Here is a 19,124-nt window from a genome sequence, read left to right on the forward strand (position 1 = left end):
TCCTGGGACCTGTAATTTGTTCAGGGTGCTGTGAGTTCCTAGGCAAACTCCTGCCCTCCAGATGTTTGGGACTACAATTCCCATCATCCCTGACCACTGGTCCTGTTAGCTAGGGATGATGGGAGTTGTAGTCCCAAACATCTGGAGGGCCAGAGTTTGCCTACGGCTGTCCTAAGAACTCACAGCACCCTGAACCAATTGCAGATCCCAGGAGTCTTTGGGTCCTCAAAGTGGCGCCATAGCACTAGAAGCACACAGTGCAAATTTGGCCCTAGATAGATTCTGCTCCGAAGGAACGGGCAGGAGTTAAATCTGTAGTAGCCTTGCAAGCAGTTGAGAAGAGACCTTTGCCTATCTGTGCAAGCCACTTATTTTGCTTTGTACAATTCGCATCGCAAGACCCTCCCTTGCTTTGTTTCTGTTGCAATTTTGGCTTTGTTCGTTTTGGTTTGTTTTTATTTATTTATTTAAAGGGAGCAGAAGCCCGTTTCTTTTTTTTTAATTTCTCCCCCCCTTTTAAATTTTGTCCTCCTAAGCCAAATTTTCGTACGTTTCGTTTTAGATTTTTTTGTTATCATTTTTCCTGTTTTTCTTTTCCCCCCTTCCCCATCTTTTGTTGTTTTCCCGACCCGACCCCCCCTCCCGCTGTCCCCAATACCTCTCCCCTTCCTTCTTCCCCCGACGCCCCCACCCCGCCCCAAACTTCCCCTACTGCTCCCTTCTTCCCTCCTCCCACCCAACAACAGAACCGTCCGCCCCCCCTCGAGACGTAAAATGTGTCAGCACCAGATCCACGGCCATTCTGGTAAGTTGGCGGCCCCCTCCAGCCGAGAGCCAAAATGGCGTCTTGAACGGATATAGCGTTCGCTACCGAGCCCTGGACTCAGAGGACACGGAGCCGAGAGAGGTGACCAACATTCACGCAAGCACCAATCAGATCCTCCTGGAATCGCTGGAGAAGTGGACCGAATACCGGATCACTGTGGTGGCGCACACGATGGTGGGACCCGGGCCAGAAAGCTCACCGGTCATCGTCCGCACCGACGAAGACGGTAATTGGTTCCTCCGCTTCTCTGTTGAGCCTCCTAGAGACTTAGGCCAGAGATATTGGGTGGGGCAAGGAGGGAGGGCGCGGTAAGGGCCGTCTTACCCATAGGTGCTAAGGGTGCAGGGCACCCAGGCGCCAGGCCGAGAGTCCGGGGCCCGGAATAGATAGATAGATAAACTTTATTTGCATTAGCCAACGGCCATAGCAACATAAAACAAGCAATATATACAATTAAAAAGACAACATTGGGTAAAAAAGGCATTCAAATGACCAAGTTTATCGTTCAGATAGTGGCCCTTAATCTCATTGCACCCTCCATAAACCTAGCAACCTTTGCTGTTGTCTGATCATTTTGATCTGATAAAATAATAATAATAATAATAATAATAATAATAATAATAATTTATTTATACCTCGCCCTCCCCAGCCAAGGCCAGGCTCAAGGCTGCTAACAACCAATAATAAAAACGAGTTGAATGAATACAACTTAAAAGCAAGATTAAAATACAACATTAACACAGTTAAAACGCACAAAGAAAATGCACAAAGAAAGAACAGTGTGGCCACAGATGGACGGCCTGGGATGGCAAGTAAGAGTGGGGTGATGATCTCATTCCTCAGATCTTTATAAAGGGGACAGGACAGGAGAACATGATTGATTCCAAATTGCCGTCAGTCGGAGTGCCGCGGGCGGCTCTGCGCCGCAAGTTCAGGGGCAACTGAGTCAGCGAGACGCTGAGGTGGCCGCGCTCCTGTGCCCCTGGGACTGGGCAACCTGGAGGGGGGTCCGCCGGGCACATCTTTGCACCTGCGGCGCTGCATATGCTTAAGACAGCCCTGGGCAGGGTGTCCCAAACAAAGCTATAAGGAGCCTTTTAAGGCAGGGTTTCCAAAACCTATGCCCTCTCCATCGCTCTTCCTGGTAACTTCCAGGCTGGGCTACCGCAATTCGCTCTACAGGGGGCCGCCCTTGAAGGCGAGCCGGAAACGTCAGTCTGAAATGCAGCTTCCCAGAGTGGCTGGGGCAACCCGGTTGGGTTGCAAATTCAAATGCGTAGTTCGCTTTTTAAAACATGCCGGTTTATTTCCAAGCCCAGTTTGAGGTGTTCGTGTTGGTCTTTAAAGCCCTCAACTACTTGGGCCGCAAATAATAATAATAATAATAATAATAATAATAATAATAATAATTTATTATTTATACCCCGCCCACCTGGCTGGGTTTCCCCAGCCACTCTGGGTGGCTTCCAACAGAACACTAAAATAAAATAAAATAATAAAATAAAATAAAATATCTGAAAGGCTGCCACGTAGCCTCTCAGGTGCTGAGATCAACAGTGGGGAGGGGGCTCATGGTTGTTCCTTAGAGTGGCAGCCCAGGGGGACAGGGCCTTCTCTGTGGCAGCCCCTAAGCTAGCCGTGGAACTCGCTGCATTCAGAGCTACGCCTGGCACCTTCATTGTAGAGCTTGCAGAGAATGCCGAAGACATCCCTCTGCCTTTTGGGCCCCAACTTACTCTCTTCTCGTTGTAATTCACTTTAAGCTGCTTTGTAATGTTGCGTTTTAACGTTGTAACCTGCCCTGGGACCTTAAGGTGAAGGGCAGGCAATAGACAAACAGTTGGTGAGACCACGGTGGTGATAACAGCTAAGGCTGCAGGTCCGATCCCCTTAGGGGACAGGTGCATACTTCACACTTGCTCCCCTGTAAAAATAAAAATCTACTTTCCAGTGGTGTGTGATTGAGGGCTTAGCTCCATCCGAAGCACCTCCTCCCCTTTATTTCTGCACAAGATTAGCCCGGAGCAGGGACTCATGCAGAGACACAACTCTCTTAGAATAATTCCACGATGTGCACGTGCATCTGGTCTCACCCTGGCAGGGGGACCTCCCTGCTCCCGAGTGGAAATGTATTGGAAAGAGGGGGTGCCGGAGCACTCGCCCAGAGGTGCAACAGGCAGCCTCTTCCTCCCTGCCTTTCTCCCACCGTGGGTTGGGCGTTCGATAAGCCCTTAATTAATTCCTAGTGGCACTTTCTTTGTTTTAGAGGGCCGTAAATATCCCACTCTCTGCCAAAGACTGAGCACCCGAAGCCATGTCTGTAATGTAGTAAGATAAACCAATTACAGCGCAGGAGCTTCTGGAACAAATTTAAAAAGAGAGAGACCTGTGTTAGGATTTAAGGACTATATCGCTGCTTTGTTTGAGATATTCTTTTATCTCCACATTGTGGCGTTTTAGTCCGTCAGCGCAGTGTTCGTGGGACCGGGGACCGGGGGGCTGTCCCGCGGCAAAAATAATTCCCTTTGTTGACTGTGCCCAGCTGCAGGGGGTTGGACTAGATGGCCTTTGGGGTTCCCTTCCAAATCTACGATTCTGCGGTTCCGCAAAAAGGCAGCCGGATCTGGCTTCTTCGCCATGCACCGTTCTTTACAGCACAATTTGCTTTCGGCAAATGCTGAATTTGTGCCTCTTTGATTCCTGGGACGAGTGTTTTGAAGGCCCACCCCTGTCTGTGATTCCCACATTGCGGGGGGTTGGTCTAGATGACCCTTGGCCCCCTCCCAGCTCTCCGGTTCTGCGATTCTAGCAACCCTGCCCCACTCTCCCTGTGGCTGCTGTCCGTTTTTAACTGTTTTTAATTCTGAATTTTCAATTGTTGCAGCCTGCCCTGGGACATTCCACTTCTGGTGGGGGTAATAAATTTAATAAGAAGAAGAACAATGCTTTATAGCAACGGTTCTCAAACTTTTCCCCCTGGGCCACACTTCCCAAAAAAAAATTTTTTAAAGGCTTGCGCCACACCAGATTTTTTTAATTCACAAGAAATACATTTAAAAATAAAAACCAACAATGCCTACTAGTGCTTGATTTTGAAGATATCTATCCATATTCTGAAAATAAATTTTAAAAATTGATGCTGTACTATATTATTTCCCCAAATTGATTTCTGATTTTTGAATTTTGAATTTTATTGTTATTCATGTTTTTTATACTGTATTTTATGCTGCTTTTATAATTAAGTGTTTTAAATTTGTTGTTAGCCGCCCTGAGCCCGGTTTTTGAACCGGGAAGGGCGGAGTATAAATAAAAATTCATTATTATTGTTATATTACACTGAAGTATTTAAATGTTTATTTGATTGTCCTTGAGTCTTCCTACATAACCTATCATAGAATAGTAGAGTTGGAAGGGATCCCAAAGGACATCTAGTCCAACCCCCTGCAATGCAGGAATCTCAACTAAATCATCCATGACAGAGGGTCATCCTGTCTCTGCCTAAAAACTTCCAAGGAAGGAGAGTCTACCACCTTCCAAGGGAGTCCCTTCCGCTATCAAACAGCTCTTGCTGTCGGAAAGCTCTTCGTCATGTTTAGTCAGAATCTCCTTTCTTGTAACTTGAAGCTGTGGGTTCGAGTCCTACCCTCCTCCAGAGCAGGAGAAAAGCAAGCTTGCTCCCTCTTCCATATTGACAGCTGCCACACCTTGAACCCAGAACTGCTGCTTTGCAGAGTGGGATTAACTGACTCACCAAGGATTCTGGGTGGCCGAAATAGTATCCTAGCTTAAATCCTGCTTTTGTTTCTCAGCAACCATGGCAGATCCAGGTTAGGCTGTGACCGGCCCCTGGAGAGCCACCGTTAGTCATCATAGCACTGAGCTACATGAGCAGGACGTGGGTGGCGCTGTGGGTTAAACCACAGAGCCTAGGACTTGCCGATCAGAAGGTCGGCGGTTTGAATCCCCGCGACGGGGTGAGCTCCCGTTGCTCGGTCCCTGCTCCTGCCAACCTAGCAGTTTGAAAGCACGTCAAAGTGCAAGTAGATAAATAGGTACCGCTCCGGCGGGAAGGTAGACTGTGTTTCCGTGCACTGCTCTGGTTTGCCAGAAGCGGCTTAGTCATGCTGGCCACATGACCAAGAAGCTGAACGCCGGCTCCCTCGGCCAATAAAGCGAGATGAGCGCCGCAACCCCAGAGTTGGCCACGACTGGACCTAATGGTCAGGGGTCCCTTTACCTTTACCTTTACATGAGCCAATGGCCACTCATTGTAGACCACTGTTTCTCAAACTTGGGTACCCAGCTGCTTTTGGACTACAACTCCCATCACCCCTAGCTGCCAGGAGCTAGTCAGGAGCAGGTCAGCAATGAAACACCTGGTGTCAGTGAACTCTATATTCAAGGAAACAAGGTTGGCCCAGGAAGCCAGGCCTAGTGAGCAAAGCAACTGGCCCTGGCAAGACCCAGCCCCTATGAGGCGGTTGCTAGGACTGAAGGTCCCTGCCCGCCCACAGTCTCTCTTTTGGGCACTGGCAGAGGAAGAGGGGTGCGGGGGCATGCAGCGCCCCCAGCAGCGCGATCCCGGTGGGGTGCCATCGCAGCTGCCCCCCCGCCTGCTCTCCACCCCCCGGTGCCGGAGCATGAAGCTCCGCCACTGCCTTCAGGTCCTTCTCCAGCAATCTGAGACTTCTCTTCCTCATTTATCCCTGCTCCACCCTTTTCATGCCTCTTCTGGTTCTGGGAGAGCAGTGGAGAGGGTAGCTGGTCACAGCAGGAAGGAGCCTGCCTCATGTCTGTCTCCTGGTCCCCCTACGCTGAGTCTGGACTGCTCTCTGCCCCGGCCTCTTCCTGCTCACTAAAGCCTGTTGCCTCTCCAGCTGCCAACACCTCCTTCTCCTGCCAATCTTCTGGGCTCTGAGCCTTCGTCCCCTGGGGGTTCCCTTGGGGGTTCCCCAACTGGTCCCTCCCACCACTCCTTTGCATCCAGGCAGCCCGTGGCACTACGTAGCAGGACCACTGGTTGGGGATAGTGGCAGTCCCAACAACTGCTGGAGGCCCAAACTTGAGAACCATGCGGACTAGTGCCTTTAGGGAGAGGTTGCAACTCACTCACAAGGCTCACTCCTACACCTTTGGGACCTGACGCTCCTGAACCACTGTGTTTACGTAGAGAATAAAATTGGGCTAAATGGCAAAGAAGCCTATCTCAGGTCCTTTGAACCCTGGATGCTTTGAGCGTCGTGTGAATTTCCTGGTTAAAGCTGAAACATGCACCTTCTCTCTGTCTCGTTTCTCTCTCTCTCTCTCTCTCTCTCTCTCTCTCTCTGTTCCTCTGGCTCCTTCCTTTTCCTCTCTTCCAGTGCCCAGTGCCCCGCCACGCAAAGTGGAAGTGGAGGTTCTGAATTCGACCGCCATCCAAGTGTCCTGGCGCTCACCACTCCAGAACCGCCAACATGGGCAGATTCGCGGCTACCAAGTACACTACATCCGAATGGAGAACGGGGAAGCCAGCGGTCTACCCCAGATCAAAGACGTGATGCTGGCTGATGCGCAGGTAATGATCTGCGATAGCCTAACATCCATTCTCTGGGCGCTCTGCTGACGTCTGGGTTAGGCTACTGCAAGGTGCTAAGTGTGGGGCTGCCCTTGAAGATGGTTCAGAGCCTGGGCGCATAACGCCAAGTCCTGGGTGACCCCTGGACTGAACAAACCCCTGTGTTGCAAAGAGAACATCAGCAACGTCTAGGCAACACGATGACCGTGTACATACGCAATAGACAATCCTTTATAGAATTCCTTAAAACCATAACAAGTCCTTCATAAACCCATCTTATTTCGAATGAATGTATATAAATGAAAATATCAACTGCTGTGGAACAGTGCTCATGTAATAACGTAGCGACTGTTTTCATTTACATACATTCATTCAAAATAAGGTGGGTTTATGAAGCAATTCTATATCCTCCCACCACACTGACAAAGAATTCTACGAAACAGTAGTCAATATCCGGAATCACTGTTCAGTGTTGGACATCGTATTTGCTGAATACACAAAGCTTCACAGCTTGACTTTCATCATACAAAGTCGGGTACATTTAAAGATTTTCAGAGACTTTGAGACTAAAGATTTCATTTTGGACTTGTTATGGTTTTAAGGAATTCTATAAAAGATTGTCTATTGTGTATGTACATGGTCATCGTGTTGCCTAGACATTGCTGACACCTAGACTGCACTGGCTACCAATTAGCTTCCTTGTCCAATCCAGCGTTGGATTTGACCTACAAAGCCTATTCAGCTCGGGACCCCAGTACCAGCGCCAAGGGCCTTCTGGCGGTTCCCTGACTGCGAGAAGCCAAGTTACAGGGAACCAGGCAGAGGGCCTTCTCGGTGGTGGCACCCGCCCTGTGGAACACCCTCCCACCAGATGTCTAGTAGAACAACAACTACCAGACTTTTAGAAGACACCTGAAGGCAGCCCTGGTTAGGGAAGCTTTTAATGTTTGACGGACTATCGTATTTTAATATTTTGTTGGAAGCTGCCCAGAGTGGCTGGGGAAACCCAGCCAGATGGGGAGGGTATAAATAATAAATTATTATTATTATTATTATTATTATTATTATTATTATTAATCTCCAGGACCGCCTCTCTCCTTATGAACCAACCTGGACCCTGAAATTGTCCTCTGAGGTCCTTATCTTTGTGTCCCCTCCAAGGGAGCTCTAGAGCAGCGATTCTCAACCTGTGGATCCCCAGATGTTGTTGGACTACAACTCCCATCATCCCTGAGCTCTGGCCTTGCTAGCTAGGGGTGATGGGAGTTGTAGTCCAACAACATCTGGGGACCCACAGGTTGAGAATTGCTGCTCTAGAGGGTGGCAACATGAGAACAGGCCTTTTCAGTGGTGGGTCCCTGCTTGTGAAACACTCTCCCCAGAGAGGCTCACCTGTCGACATCATTATCTGCTTTTAGTCAACAAGGCGAAAGCATTTTCCCCACCACACTTCGGCTCTTAGTTATTATCTGCAGCCTCTTGCTAGTGGGCAGATGTTTTAATCCTGCCTTTCAAAAGGGGGGGGGGGAATGAATGCGTTTCAGATGTTGATATGCTCTGTTTCATATTGCTTTTAACATTGCGTATTTGATTATTTACTGTGAGCGCTTTGAATTGCTTCGGTAAGAGGGAAAAAAGCTCTTCCTAAATATGTTGGAGGGACACGGGTGGCGCTGTGGGTTAAACCACAGAGCCTAGGGTTTGCCGATCAGAAGGGCGGTGGTTCGAATCCCCGTGACGGGGTGAGCTCCCGTTGCTTGGTCCCAGCTCCTGCCCACCTAGCAGTTCGAAAGCACGTCAAAGTGCAAGTAGATAAATAGGTACCACTCCGGCGGGAAGGTAAACGGCGTTTCCGTGCGCTGCTCTGGTTCGCCAGAAGCGGCTTAGTCATGCTGGCCACATGACCCGGAAGCTGTCATCTCGGCCAATAAAGCGAGATGAGCGCCACAACCCCACAGTCGGTCACGACTGGACCTAACGGTCGGGGGTCCCTTTACCTTTTAAATATGTTGGTGGTTAAATCTGGGAGCTTCCGAATGCAAGGCAATATGCACTGCAGCTGAGCTCTGCCTGCATCAAGTATAAATTGCCTTCTGAACCGCTGGTCCATTTGGCTCACCATCGTCCACTCTGACTAGCACCAGCTGTCTAGGGTTTCAGGCAGAGACTGCATGCGCACAGGAGCTCTAACCACTGAGCGACGTTCCCCCCCACCCCCCCAAAACAAACCTTTCACCTTGAAAATGTTCCACTCTCCGAAAAGGGTTGTTGTTTTCGCCCCAGTTGGCGCCACTGCAAATGCTGCCTTTTCAAAGCTCTGCCACTGCTATCCGTAAGAATCATAAAATTCTAGTTGGGGGGGAGCCCAAAGGTCATCTAGTCCAACCCCCCCAAGTAGCGCATCCTACTAACCTCATCCCTCCTTGGACCTCCCCCTCTTCACGGGCTTCCGAGAAGCGGGCTGTTTTGCTTCCGAACTGCTTCTCTGCAAACTTTCTCTCTCTCTGTCTGTCTTACACGTTTCTCTTTCCTCTTTCTGTCCTTAACCGCATACCCTCTTTTGCTCAGTGGGAAACCGATGACACTGCAGAATACGTAAGTACGGACTCTTTCTTGTCCGGGTGACCCTTTTGCTCTGCTCCCCAACCCCCTTTCCCTTCCGTTGGTGATGCTGTGGCATTTGTGGATTTCTGCTTTCACCCTTTTTCTCCTCCCATGCCCCGTTCTGGCAGTTTCCCTTGCATCTCTCCAGGCAAAGGGAGGCCTTGCCAGCTGTTTAACTGGGCAGCTGCGCAGAAGCAGCTTCTGTCCACTATCATCCGTGATGTCTCTCCTAATTTATAGCTCTCAAAGCGGCTTCCAACCACACGTGTACAGTCTGGGGCAAATGTGGCCCTCCAGACCTCTCTACCTGGCCCAGGCAGCTCTCCCCAGGCACCACCACCCATAGCTGTCAACCGTCCCTTATTTGGCGGGACAGTCCCTTATCCCAGCGCTGTGTCCCGCTGCTGTCCCTTATTGATGATGTCCCTTAAATTTCCCGGGTTTCAAAGGAAGCAGCTCCTCTCCCTCCCTCCCTGCCGGCCAGGGAGGGGGAGGCTCCAACTGTGTTGCTTGGCTGCGTTGCTCACCCAATAAGGAGTCCTAAGAACGACTGGGGGGTGGAGCTTGCATGCCTTGTGCCGATCAAATCGGCCGCGTTGTCTGGGGACTCGCCTTTGCTCAGTGCTTCCCAGTAGAGAGGTGACGGTGCTTTTCCTTGCTGCATCCCCTTAGCCGGGTTGCTGCGCTGTGGGAACCACCGCTTGAGGCTTCGTTTGGCTGCTGGCTGGGCTTTCTGCCTTTGGCTCGCAGGGGCTCAGAAGTTGAACATACCTGTTTTCAGAAAATCCCTTATTTTGGCTGCTGATCCCTTATTTTCGAGGCTGCTGGTCCCTTATTTTCAAATCTGTAAGTTGACAGCTATGCCACCGCCCCCTCGCCAGCCCTGATTCGCACTCTCCTTCCATTTTTTTCTGAGCTCTTCATGGAAGCGAAGTGTAGTTTGTCCAGAGGGCTGGAATTCGTTCGCCTTGCCTGGAGAGGGGAAAGTAGCCGAGTGTCCAAAGGTGGTGTTTAGCAAATCGCACTGCTCACCACTGACAAGTGGCCCCCTGAGGTTGTCCAGGAGAAAATGTGGCCCCCGGGTTCGGGGGGGGCCTTCCCCACGCTTGCTGCACAGGAACAGAGACTGCTCAGTGTCCTTGCAGAACCAGGATTCTGCAAGCAGCGCTTCCTGGTCTGTCCAGGGGCCATATCAGCAGAGCATCCCTCCCACTTGCCCTGTAGCAAGCCAGCTGGGCCCACGGCAGAAGCCCCCTTTCCTTTGCTGAGAAATATGGGGAGGGGCAGGTAAGCCCCAGCCCAAAGAATTGATCACAAGACCACACCACAGGCACACAATTTGAGCCGCAATGCCAGTAATAATAATAATAATAATAATAATAATAATAATAAAAATAAAATTTTATTTATATCCTGCCCTCCCCAGCCGAAGCCGGGCTCAGAGCGGCTAGCAACAGTAAAATAATACCACATTATAAAATCAATTCATTATAAAATCAGTTCAAATCAAATTAATAGCACCATTGGGCTAGAGTTCTATGAGGATCACCAAAGGAGGGGGTCACACTGTGCCTTGGCCAAAGGCCTGGTGGAACAGCTCCGTCTTGCAGGCCCTGCGGAAAGATATCAAGTCCCACAGGGCCGTAGTCTCTTGTAAAAGAGTGTTCCAGCAGATCGGGGCCACGGCCAAAAAAGCCCTGGCTCTGGTTGAGGCCAGCCTGACCTCCCTGTGGCCCGCGATCTCCAAGATGATTTTGTTTGAAGATCGTAAGGTCCTCCATGGGACATACCAGGAGAGCTTTGGGTTCCCAGCCCCCACAAATATTTAATTGGGGGGAGCCAAAGGGACCTTGGTGGGACGTGGGTGGCGCTGTGGGTTAAACCACAGAGCCTAGGAGTGCCGATCAAAAGGTCGGCGGTTTGAATCCCCGCGACGGGGTGAGCTCCTGTTGCTCGATCCCTGCTCCTGCCAACCTAGCAGTTCGAAAGCACGTCAAGTGCAAGTAGATAAATAGGTACCGCTCCGGCGGGAAGGTAAACGGCGTTTCCGTGCACTGCTCTGGTCCACCAGAAGTGACTTAGTCCTGCTGGCCACATGACCCGGAAGCTGTACACCGGCTCCCACGGCCAATAAAGCGAGATGAGCGCCGCAGCCCCAGAGTCAGACACGACTGGACCTAATGGTCAGGGGTCCCTTTACCTTTAAAGGGACCTTGGCTCCTGCGCTTGCTGCCCTGCTCCCCACCTCTCCCGTCTCTGAAACAAGGGAAGGGGGGAGACCCTGGCAAAGTGGCCTTGAGCTGACGGGGCAGTACCCCAAAACAGCTGCATTCACAGTCCCCAAAGGCACCCCCTGCCTGGAATTAAAGCGCCCCATAGCCGCCGCCGCCCTCAAACACACATGCACCCTCTTCCAGAATCGGCTTGTCGGCAGGGGAGGGGCTTGCACGTGTAAACGAGGTTTTTAATCTCCTTGAAGCTGCTGGATTCTCTTTTCCTCCCCTCTCCTCCGAGACTCTGGACTCCTTTGAAGAAGCTGGCAGAGCGTTTTGACAGCGGATGCATTTTCTGCCGAGATAGAGGGAGAGAAGCTGGGAGGCAGATGGAGGAGCAAAGCCCCCCCCCCCCCTCAGCTGCGCGTTTTGCATAAAGAGGATTCCTCCGAGCCGCTTGTGTGTGTGTGTGTTTTCGTAGCTAAACTGTGTGCATTTCCTTCCCGCAACCTCGCAACCCTGCTTTTCCTTTTCCTCTCGCTTGCGTTGTGTCGTGTTCCCTGCATGCATCGCCGTTGTCGGTTCTCCCCACACCCCCAAGCCACCGCCAAGCTCAAACTGTTCTGCATTCAGTATTTTAAAAAGGGTAAAAATCTCTCTCCTTCTCTTGGATTCCCGTCCCCAGGAAATGATCATCGCTGGGCTGCAGCCAGAGACTGCCTATTCCATCACTGTGGCTGCCTATACCATGAAAGGCGACGGTGCCCGCAGCAAACCCAGGGTGGCCGTGACCAAGGGGGCAGGTGAGCGTCTCTCGGAGGGTAACACCGCCAGCCTTCATTGCACAAAGGCAGCTGCAGAATGCTTCCTTTTCTACTTTTAAAATCGTTTTTAAAAATATTGTTTTATCATCAACAACCATTACTAAACCCAGAAGCTCAGGATCGGGGTATTGCCTCGTGCCATATACAAAGCAAGCGATAAATAAGAAGCAATAGTGATGGTAGCACCCCGTTATCAACCAAGGCACCCATATTTCCCAAGGTGGCGTGGATGGTGAACGTTGAGTATTCTGAGTTTGAAGCGCAGGAAATAAAAAATCCCACTCAGTGCCGTAAGTGCAGGCAGTGATTGCCTAGAAGCTCATGAGAGTGATTGGCCAGAAGATAAGGATCCTGATTGGTGTGCAGCGGAGGATTCTGATTGGCTAGAAAATAAGGATGTAGATTGGCTAGATGATCAGGATCCTGATTGGCTAGAAAATAAGGATGTAGATTGGCTGGAAGATCCAGATTCTGATTGGTGTCAAGCTGAGGATTCTGATTGGCTAGAAGATCAGCATTCTGATTGGTGCAAAGCTGAGGATTCTGATTGGCTAGAAAATAAGGATATAGGTTGGCTAGAAGATCAGGATCCTGATTGGCTAGAAAATAAGGATGTAGATTGGCTAGAAGATCAAGATTCTGATTAGTGTGAAGCTGAGGATTCTGATTAGCTAGACTATTTCACTAGATGACTAGACCTTCCAGGACACTCCCCCACAAAAAACCTAATCTTGTGAAGATTTATCTTCATGTTTTTCTCCCTTTCCTCCTCCTCCTCCTCCTCCTCCTCCTCGTCTTCTTCCTAGATCTTATTTCATTGCTTCTGGGTTTGTCCATCCATCCATCACTGAAGGAGTATCTCTGCAGCAGATAAGCTCTTATCCAAGACCTCATTCCACTTAGCTTCAGATAGATAATTTGTTTTCTTTCTTTTTTTAAAGAAAAAAAAATCCTAATTTGGGGAAATTGCTTCTTTTCCTTGCCAAATCTTTCAAATGGGTCTTTGGCGATCTTTTATCTGCTTTGTGCTGTTCAGTCAATAATTCACATTTTGGTAAAGGGAAAACAATTTCCCAAGCTCACGTCATCCCTGGAGCTCACAGGGTGTTTTTGGGCCAGCTGTTACCCCTCTCAGCCAAACATGCCTCACATGGCTGTTGTGAAAATAAAAACAGGGGGCTGGGAGAAAGAACCGTCCTCACATACAGAAATGCCAAGCTCAGCCCCTGGCAATCTCAAGACAGTAGGTGATAAGGGCGAGGGAACCCTTCTTTGCCCATTGCAACGCTTGAGAGTACCGTATTTTTCACTCTGTAAGACGCACCAGACCATAAGACGCACCTAGTTTTTGGAGGAGGAAAACAAGAAAAAAATATATTCTGAATCTCAGAAGCCAGAACAGCAAGATTTCTGAAAGCAGAAATCCCTCTTGCTGTTCTGGCTTCTGGGATAGCTGTGCAGCCTGCATTCGCCCCATAAGACGCACACACATTCCCCCTTACTTTTTAGGAGGGAAAAAGTGAGTCTTATAGAGCAAAAAATACGGCAATTGTGGGTCAGAATCAGGCAATCCTGGACAAGCAGATGATCTGGAGTCCCAGTTTCGGCCCCTCCAGGTGTCCTTTGTAAAAAAGTGTGCATTCGCGATGATTCGTGCACAGGGCAGTCACACACAATCCCACTTTCAGTCCAGTTACACTGCGGTGGATATCCAGTATCCCCCTGCTAAAGTCCTGTAATGTTTCATCCTGCAGGTAATTCTGGTTAATTTTTCTCCTGATTTTGCAGTGCCATAGCTTCTCTCATATATGTATAAAATTAGTTTTTTAACATAGCATTTTCAACAGTTATTAAACATACTTTTATATCTTACACAATTTCTTTGACTTCCATCAATCACATCTGAAAATTTTCCAATCTTTTCACTTAATATACATTTCTTACTTTCACTATTACATTTAAATATCATAACTGATGTCTCTCTTCTTTCTCTTCTTTGCAATATTTCATATATTTCTTCTTACAAAACTTTTTGTAGTCCTACTAGCGTAATTTGTTGATGACAGTTGCTCTTCAAATAGTTCGTATATTTCTTCCAATCTTCTGTAAATCTCTGGTCCCACAGGTTTCGAATCCTTCCTGTCATTTTATCCAGTTCTGCGTAGTCCATTAGTTTCGTCTGCCATTCTTCTTTCGTCAGGATTTCTTCTTGCTTCCATTTCTGAGCCGCTGTTGTTGCATATAAGAAGCTTCTCAGGGCAGCAACAAAGCGGTGTCACAACTGGGGAAGCCATTGCACAGCGAACGGTTAAAGCAGGATAGAGGCACTGCTATTTTTGTCAAGAACTTGTTGCAGGGAGTCAGAACAAATCCTGAACCATCTTGGAAGGGGCGTTTTCCTCCCTAAGAGAGTGAGAATAGGGAGTACCCATCTTCACTATACATTTAAAGCAGTGCCATATCACTTTAAACAGCCCCCTCCCAAAGGATTCTGGGAACTGCAGTTTGTTCTGAGTCTTGAGAGCCCCTTATCTCGCTGCACTTCTGTCCCAAAATATGTTCCTGCATTGGCTCTTCAATTCTCTAAGGCCCTGTATAAGCCATACCTTTAAAGCAGGATCAGACCACTTCAAACAGTCATGACTCCCCCCCCCAAAGGATTCTGGGAAGTGTAGTTTGTTCAGAGTGCTGGAATTTGTTAGGCAACCCCTGCCCCCTCTTACAGAGCCATCCTCGGCCATCTAAAATTCTCATTTCTTTAAACTGGCCATCTGTCGGTAGAGCACGAGACTTTATCTCAGGGCTGTGAGTTCGAGTTTACCGATGTTGGGCAAAAGATTCCTGCATTGTAGGCGGTTGGACTAGATGACCCTCCTGGTCTCTTCCAACTGTACAATTCTATGATTCTGTGGGAGGAGGAGGTGTCAGAAGCAGAAAAGGGAACAGGGCTTAGTGAGCAGGGAGAGGCTGTGGAAGAGAAAAGTTCAGAAACAGAAAAGGAGAGGGACCAAGAGGTAGAGAGGAAGTCCGTCTGGTGAAGAGTTGCGGATTTCTCCCCCTCCTGCTGCAACCAACTCCCCTCCCTCTGGTCTCACAGAACCAAGAGAGGCATGAACAGGGTGGAGGGATGGTTGGGCTACATGCAGGCACAGTCTCTGATTGCCTGGGAAAAGCCCTGGAGAAGTGGGGACTTTGGCAGCTGTGGGGAGGCGAGGACTTTCAACTCAACCTCCTGGGGATGATCTGCTGTGCTCAATAATAATAATAATAATAATAATAATAATAATTTATTATTTATACCCCGCCCATCTGGCTGAGTTTCCCCAGCCACTCTGGGCAGCTTCCAATCAAGTGTTAAAAACAATACAGCATTAAACATTAAAAACTTCCTTAAACTGGGCTGCCTTCAGATGCCTTTTAAAGATAGGATAGCTGCTTATTTCCTTCACATCTGAAGGGAGGGCGTTCCACAGGGCGGGTGCCACTGCCGAGGAGGCCCTCTGCCTGGTTCCCTGTAACCTCACTTCTCGCAATGAGGGAACCGCCAGAAGGCCCTCGGCGCTGGACCTCAGTGTCCGGATAGAACGAGGGGGGTGGAGACGCTTCTTCAGGTATGCAGGACCAAGGCCATTTAGTGCTTTAAAGGTCAGCACCAACACTTTGAATTGTGCTCGGAAACGTACTGGGAGCCAATGCAGATCTCTCAGAACCGGTGTTATGTGGTCCCGGCGGCCACTCCCAGTCACCAGTCTAGCTGCCGCATTCTGGATTAATTGCAGTTTCCAGGTCACCTTCAAAGGTAGCCCCACGGAGAGCGCATTGCAGTAGTCCAAGCGGGAGATAACTAAAGCATGCACCACTCTGGGTAGACAGTCTGCAGGCAGGAAGGGTCTCATCCTGCGTACCAGATGGAGCTGGTAGACAGCTGCCCTGGACACAGAATTGACCTGTTCCTCCATGGACAGCTGTGAGTCCAAAATGACTCCCAGGCTGCACACTGGTTCCTTCAGGGGCACAGTTACCCCATTCAGGACCAGGGAGTCCCCCACACCCGCCCGCCCCCTGTGCCCCCAATCCTGTGTCAGGATTCAACCTCAATCTGTTAGCCGCCATCCATCCTCCAACCGCCTCCAGGCACATTAGGCCCGACATCCCACCAAGCCTGTGCAAGTCGTGTTCTTTCTCATCAATTCCCAACTCGCACGGTGTGTGATTCACTGCCGCACCTCCTCCTGACCTGGTCTGCCTCTTTTCTCTTCTCAAGTCCCAGGGAAGCCAATCCTGTCCGTCCACCCGACTCAAGAAAACGCCCTGCTGGTCAAGTGGGAGCCTCCTCTGGACGCAGAGGGTCAGGTGCTGGGCTACCGCTTGCAGTTTGGCCGCAGGGACGTTGACCCCTTGGCGACGCTGGAATTCTCCTCGGAGGAGGACAGGTACACGGCCACCAACATCCACCGAGGGGCCACCTACGTCTTCAAGCTGGCCGTCAAAAGCCGGTCCGGCTTCGGGGAGGAAGCGGTCCAGGAGCTCACCATCCCAGAAGACGTGCCCAAGGGGTACCCGCAGATCCTCGAGGCCAGCAACATCACCTCCAAGTCGGTGCAGTTCCACTGGATGCCCCCGGTCATGGCGGAGAGGAACGGAGTCATTGTGAAGTACACAGTGGCCTATCGCGAGGCCGCGTCTTCCGGGAGCCCGCAGGAGAAGGATCTCCCTCCGTCTCCCGAGAACTCGTACACGCTGAACGGCCTCAAGCCCAACACGGCCTACGATGTTAAAATCCGAGCCCACACCAGTAAAGGTCCTGGGCCGTACAGCCCTTCTGTCCAATACCGGACGTTCCTCCTGGACCAAGGTAGGACTTGCCGACTTCTCCACGGTGACTCTCTCTCCCTGTATCCTGAGCTGCTCCCGGGAGGCAGAGAAGTAAACAAAACAAAGCGATTAAAAATGAAATACAAACAAAAACACGCAAGCCCGCAAATCAAAAGCCATTAAGCTCCCTGCTGGCTTGGAAGACAGGCGTGCAAGTACGTTCCTTTAAAAAAAATAAAATCAAAATTAGAAAGGCAGCTGGCTTCTCTCTGCCTTCGGCAGGTAAGTCCTCTTTCCTCTTTCTTCCGAAAGTCAAGTCCAGACAGTCCTCCTTGATTGACAGCTGGGCGGAGCAGTCGCTATCACAGGTGGGAGGAGCCTTTTCTTCTGCTTTCTCGCCTTTTCTTTCTCTTTTTCTCTTTCTCTTTCTCTCTCTCTCTCTCTTTTGCAAACCACAAAACAGGGGAAGGGGAGATAAACAAAACACGAGCCCCACATGTCCGTCCCCCCGCAGAGGCCCTTTCTCCTCAGCAGCCAATCAGGAGCTACGTAGCCTGTTTTCGAGGGGCGGGCACAGGGAGGAGGGGCGTGTCCCGTTGTGTGATGTCATGGTGCCAGGGTTGGGTGCGGGATGGAACGGAATGGAATGGGCAACCTTTCTGGGCGGAAGCCGTAGCGTTCTGTATTTCGGAAGGCATTGCCGATTGGTTGGAAGATGATTCTTGCTGGTTGTTTGGAATTCCAAAATGTGGCTCTTTTCACCCCATTCCCCTTGCTCCCCGCCTCCCCTCACTGCTTTTCTTTCCAACAGTTTTCCCCAAAAACTTCAAAGTGAGGATGGTGACCAAGACGTCCGTTCTCCTAGGATGGGAATTCCCCGAGAATTACAATTCTGCCGTTCCGTACACGGTACAGATTTCTATTATGTTTGGGGAGCGTTGCGCTACCTGTAGCGGGTGGAGGGACCCCCCTTTCACCCCGAGGTTTACGTTCCCTCACTTGCCAACCTCTCGTAAATCTCGATTCGCTTCTCCCCTCCCCCTCCCAACTTCAGATCCAGTACGAGGGCAAAGAGATCGAGGTGGACGGCCGTGCCACTAAGAAGCTCATCACGAACCTGAGACCTCACACATTGTACAGGTTCATCCTGAAAGGTCCCAAGGGCACTCTGGGTAACCTTCAACAGCAGGTGGAGGTTTCGACAGCAGCCAACCTGCTCAGCCGGAAGCCGGAGGTGACCTACAGACACGACCTGGACGGGAGCATCGTGGTGAACCTGCCGGAAGTGAAAGGCTCAGATTCACCTGCGCAGTACGTAAAAATAACGGGGAGGCAGTGTTAGGATAATTCCGTTCCTCCTTAAAAAGGGAGCAGGCTGTTGTGTGTCACAAGCCTGCGTATTTCCTGCTCACAGGGAGTTTCCGTTTTGTATATAGCTTTTGTTTTCTGTCTGTTGCCTCGACACGAAGGCAGGCAGTCATGTTTTTCCTTTGTTCTGACCAACGCTGAATAAAGTTGTAAATAATAATAATAATAATTTATTATTTGTACCCCGCCCATCTGGCTGGGTTTCCCCAGCCACTCTGGGCGGCTTCCATAGAAACCAAAAAACACTAAAATATCACACATTAAAAACTTCCCTGAACAGGGCTGCCTTAAGATGTCTTCTGAATGTCAGGTAGTTGTTTATCGCTTTGACATCTGATGGGAGGACGTTCCACAGGGTGGGCGCCACTACTGAGAAGGCCCTCTGCCTGGTTCCCTGTAGCTTTGCTTCTCGCAATGAGGGAACCACCAGAAGCCCCTCGGCGCTAGACCTCACTGTCCGGGCAGAACGATGGGGGTGGAGACGCTCCTTCAGGTATACTGGACAGAGGCCGTTTAGGGCTTTAAAGGTCAACACCAACACTTTGAATTGTTCTCGGAAACGTACCGGGAGCCAATGTAGGTCTTTCAAGACCGGTGTTATGTGGTCTCGGCGGCCGCCCCCAGTCCCCAGTTTAGCTGCCGCATTCTGGATTAGTTGTCGTTTCCGGGTCACCTTCAAAGGTAGCCCCACATAGAGCGCATTGCAGTAGTCCAAGTGGGAGATAACTAGAGCATGCACCACTTTGCTCTTCTGGGTGCATCTTCTGTTGCGGAGTCCGCTGCAAGGGCGTGCACGAGTCCTGGAATGTGTCTGAGGCTCATGTCGCCAACTGACTGATGCTGTTCTACGGGAGATCGATGGATCGTCTGGAGATGACTGTCTCCCTGGCAGTATCCCAACAGGCAGGGCCGTCTTACCC

The 19,124-nt window shown here is 50.2% G+C and overlaps 1 protein-coding gene across 11 annotated transcripts in view; it reads left to right on the top strand.

Annotated features, from left to right (window-relative positions):
• The window catches only part of PTPRS (protein tyrosine phosphatase receptor type S), a 186,295-nt gene that overhangs the window by 108,806 nt on the left and 58,365 nt on the right, over nucleotides 1-19,124 (top strand). For 4 of the 11 annotated variants that reach the window (XM_080988706.1, XM_080988712.1, XM_080988709.1 and 1 more), the window contains exons 10-16: nucleotides 747-1,052; nucleotides 6,187-6,380; nucleotides 8,949-8,975; nucleotides 11,883-12,000; nucleotides 16,286-16,876; nucleotides 17,648-17,745; nucleotides 17,891-18,147. In XM_080988706.1, the coding sequence (XP_080844832.1) occupies nucleotides 747-1,052; nucleotides 6,187-6,380; nucleotides 8,949-8,975; nucleotides 11,883-12,000; nucleotides 16,286-16,876; nucleotides 17,648-17,745; nucleotides 17,891-18,147 (1,591 nt within the window). The remainder of the gene's footprint in view (nucleotides 1-746; nucleotides 1,053-6,186; nucleotides 6,381-8,948; nucleotides 8,976-11,882; nucleotides 12,001-16,285; nucleotides 16,877-17,647; nucleotides 17,746-17,890; nucleotides 18,148-19,124) is intronic. The other 7 variants (XM_080988713.1, XM_080988708.1, XM_080988714.1 and 4 more) reach the window with 2 other exon arrangements.

This window comes from Podarcis pityusensis, assembly GCF_964106645.2.
Source record: "Podarcis pityusensis genome assembly, chromosome: 18".
Lineage (NCBI taxonomy): Eukaryota > Metazoa > Chordata > Lepidosauria > Squamata > Lacertidae > Podarcis > Podarcis pityusensis.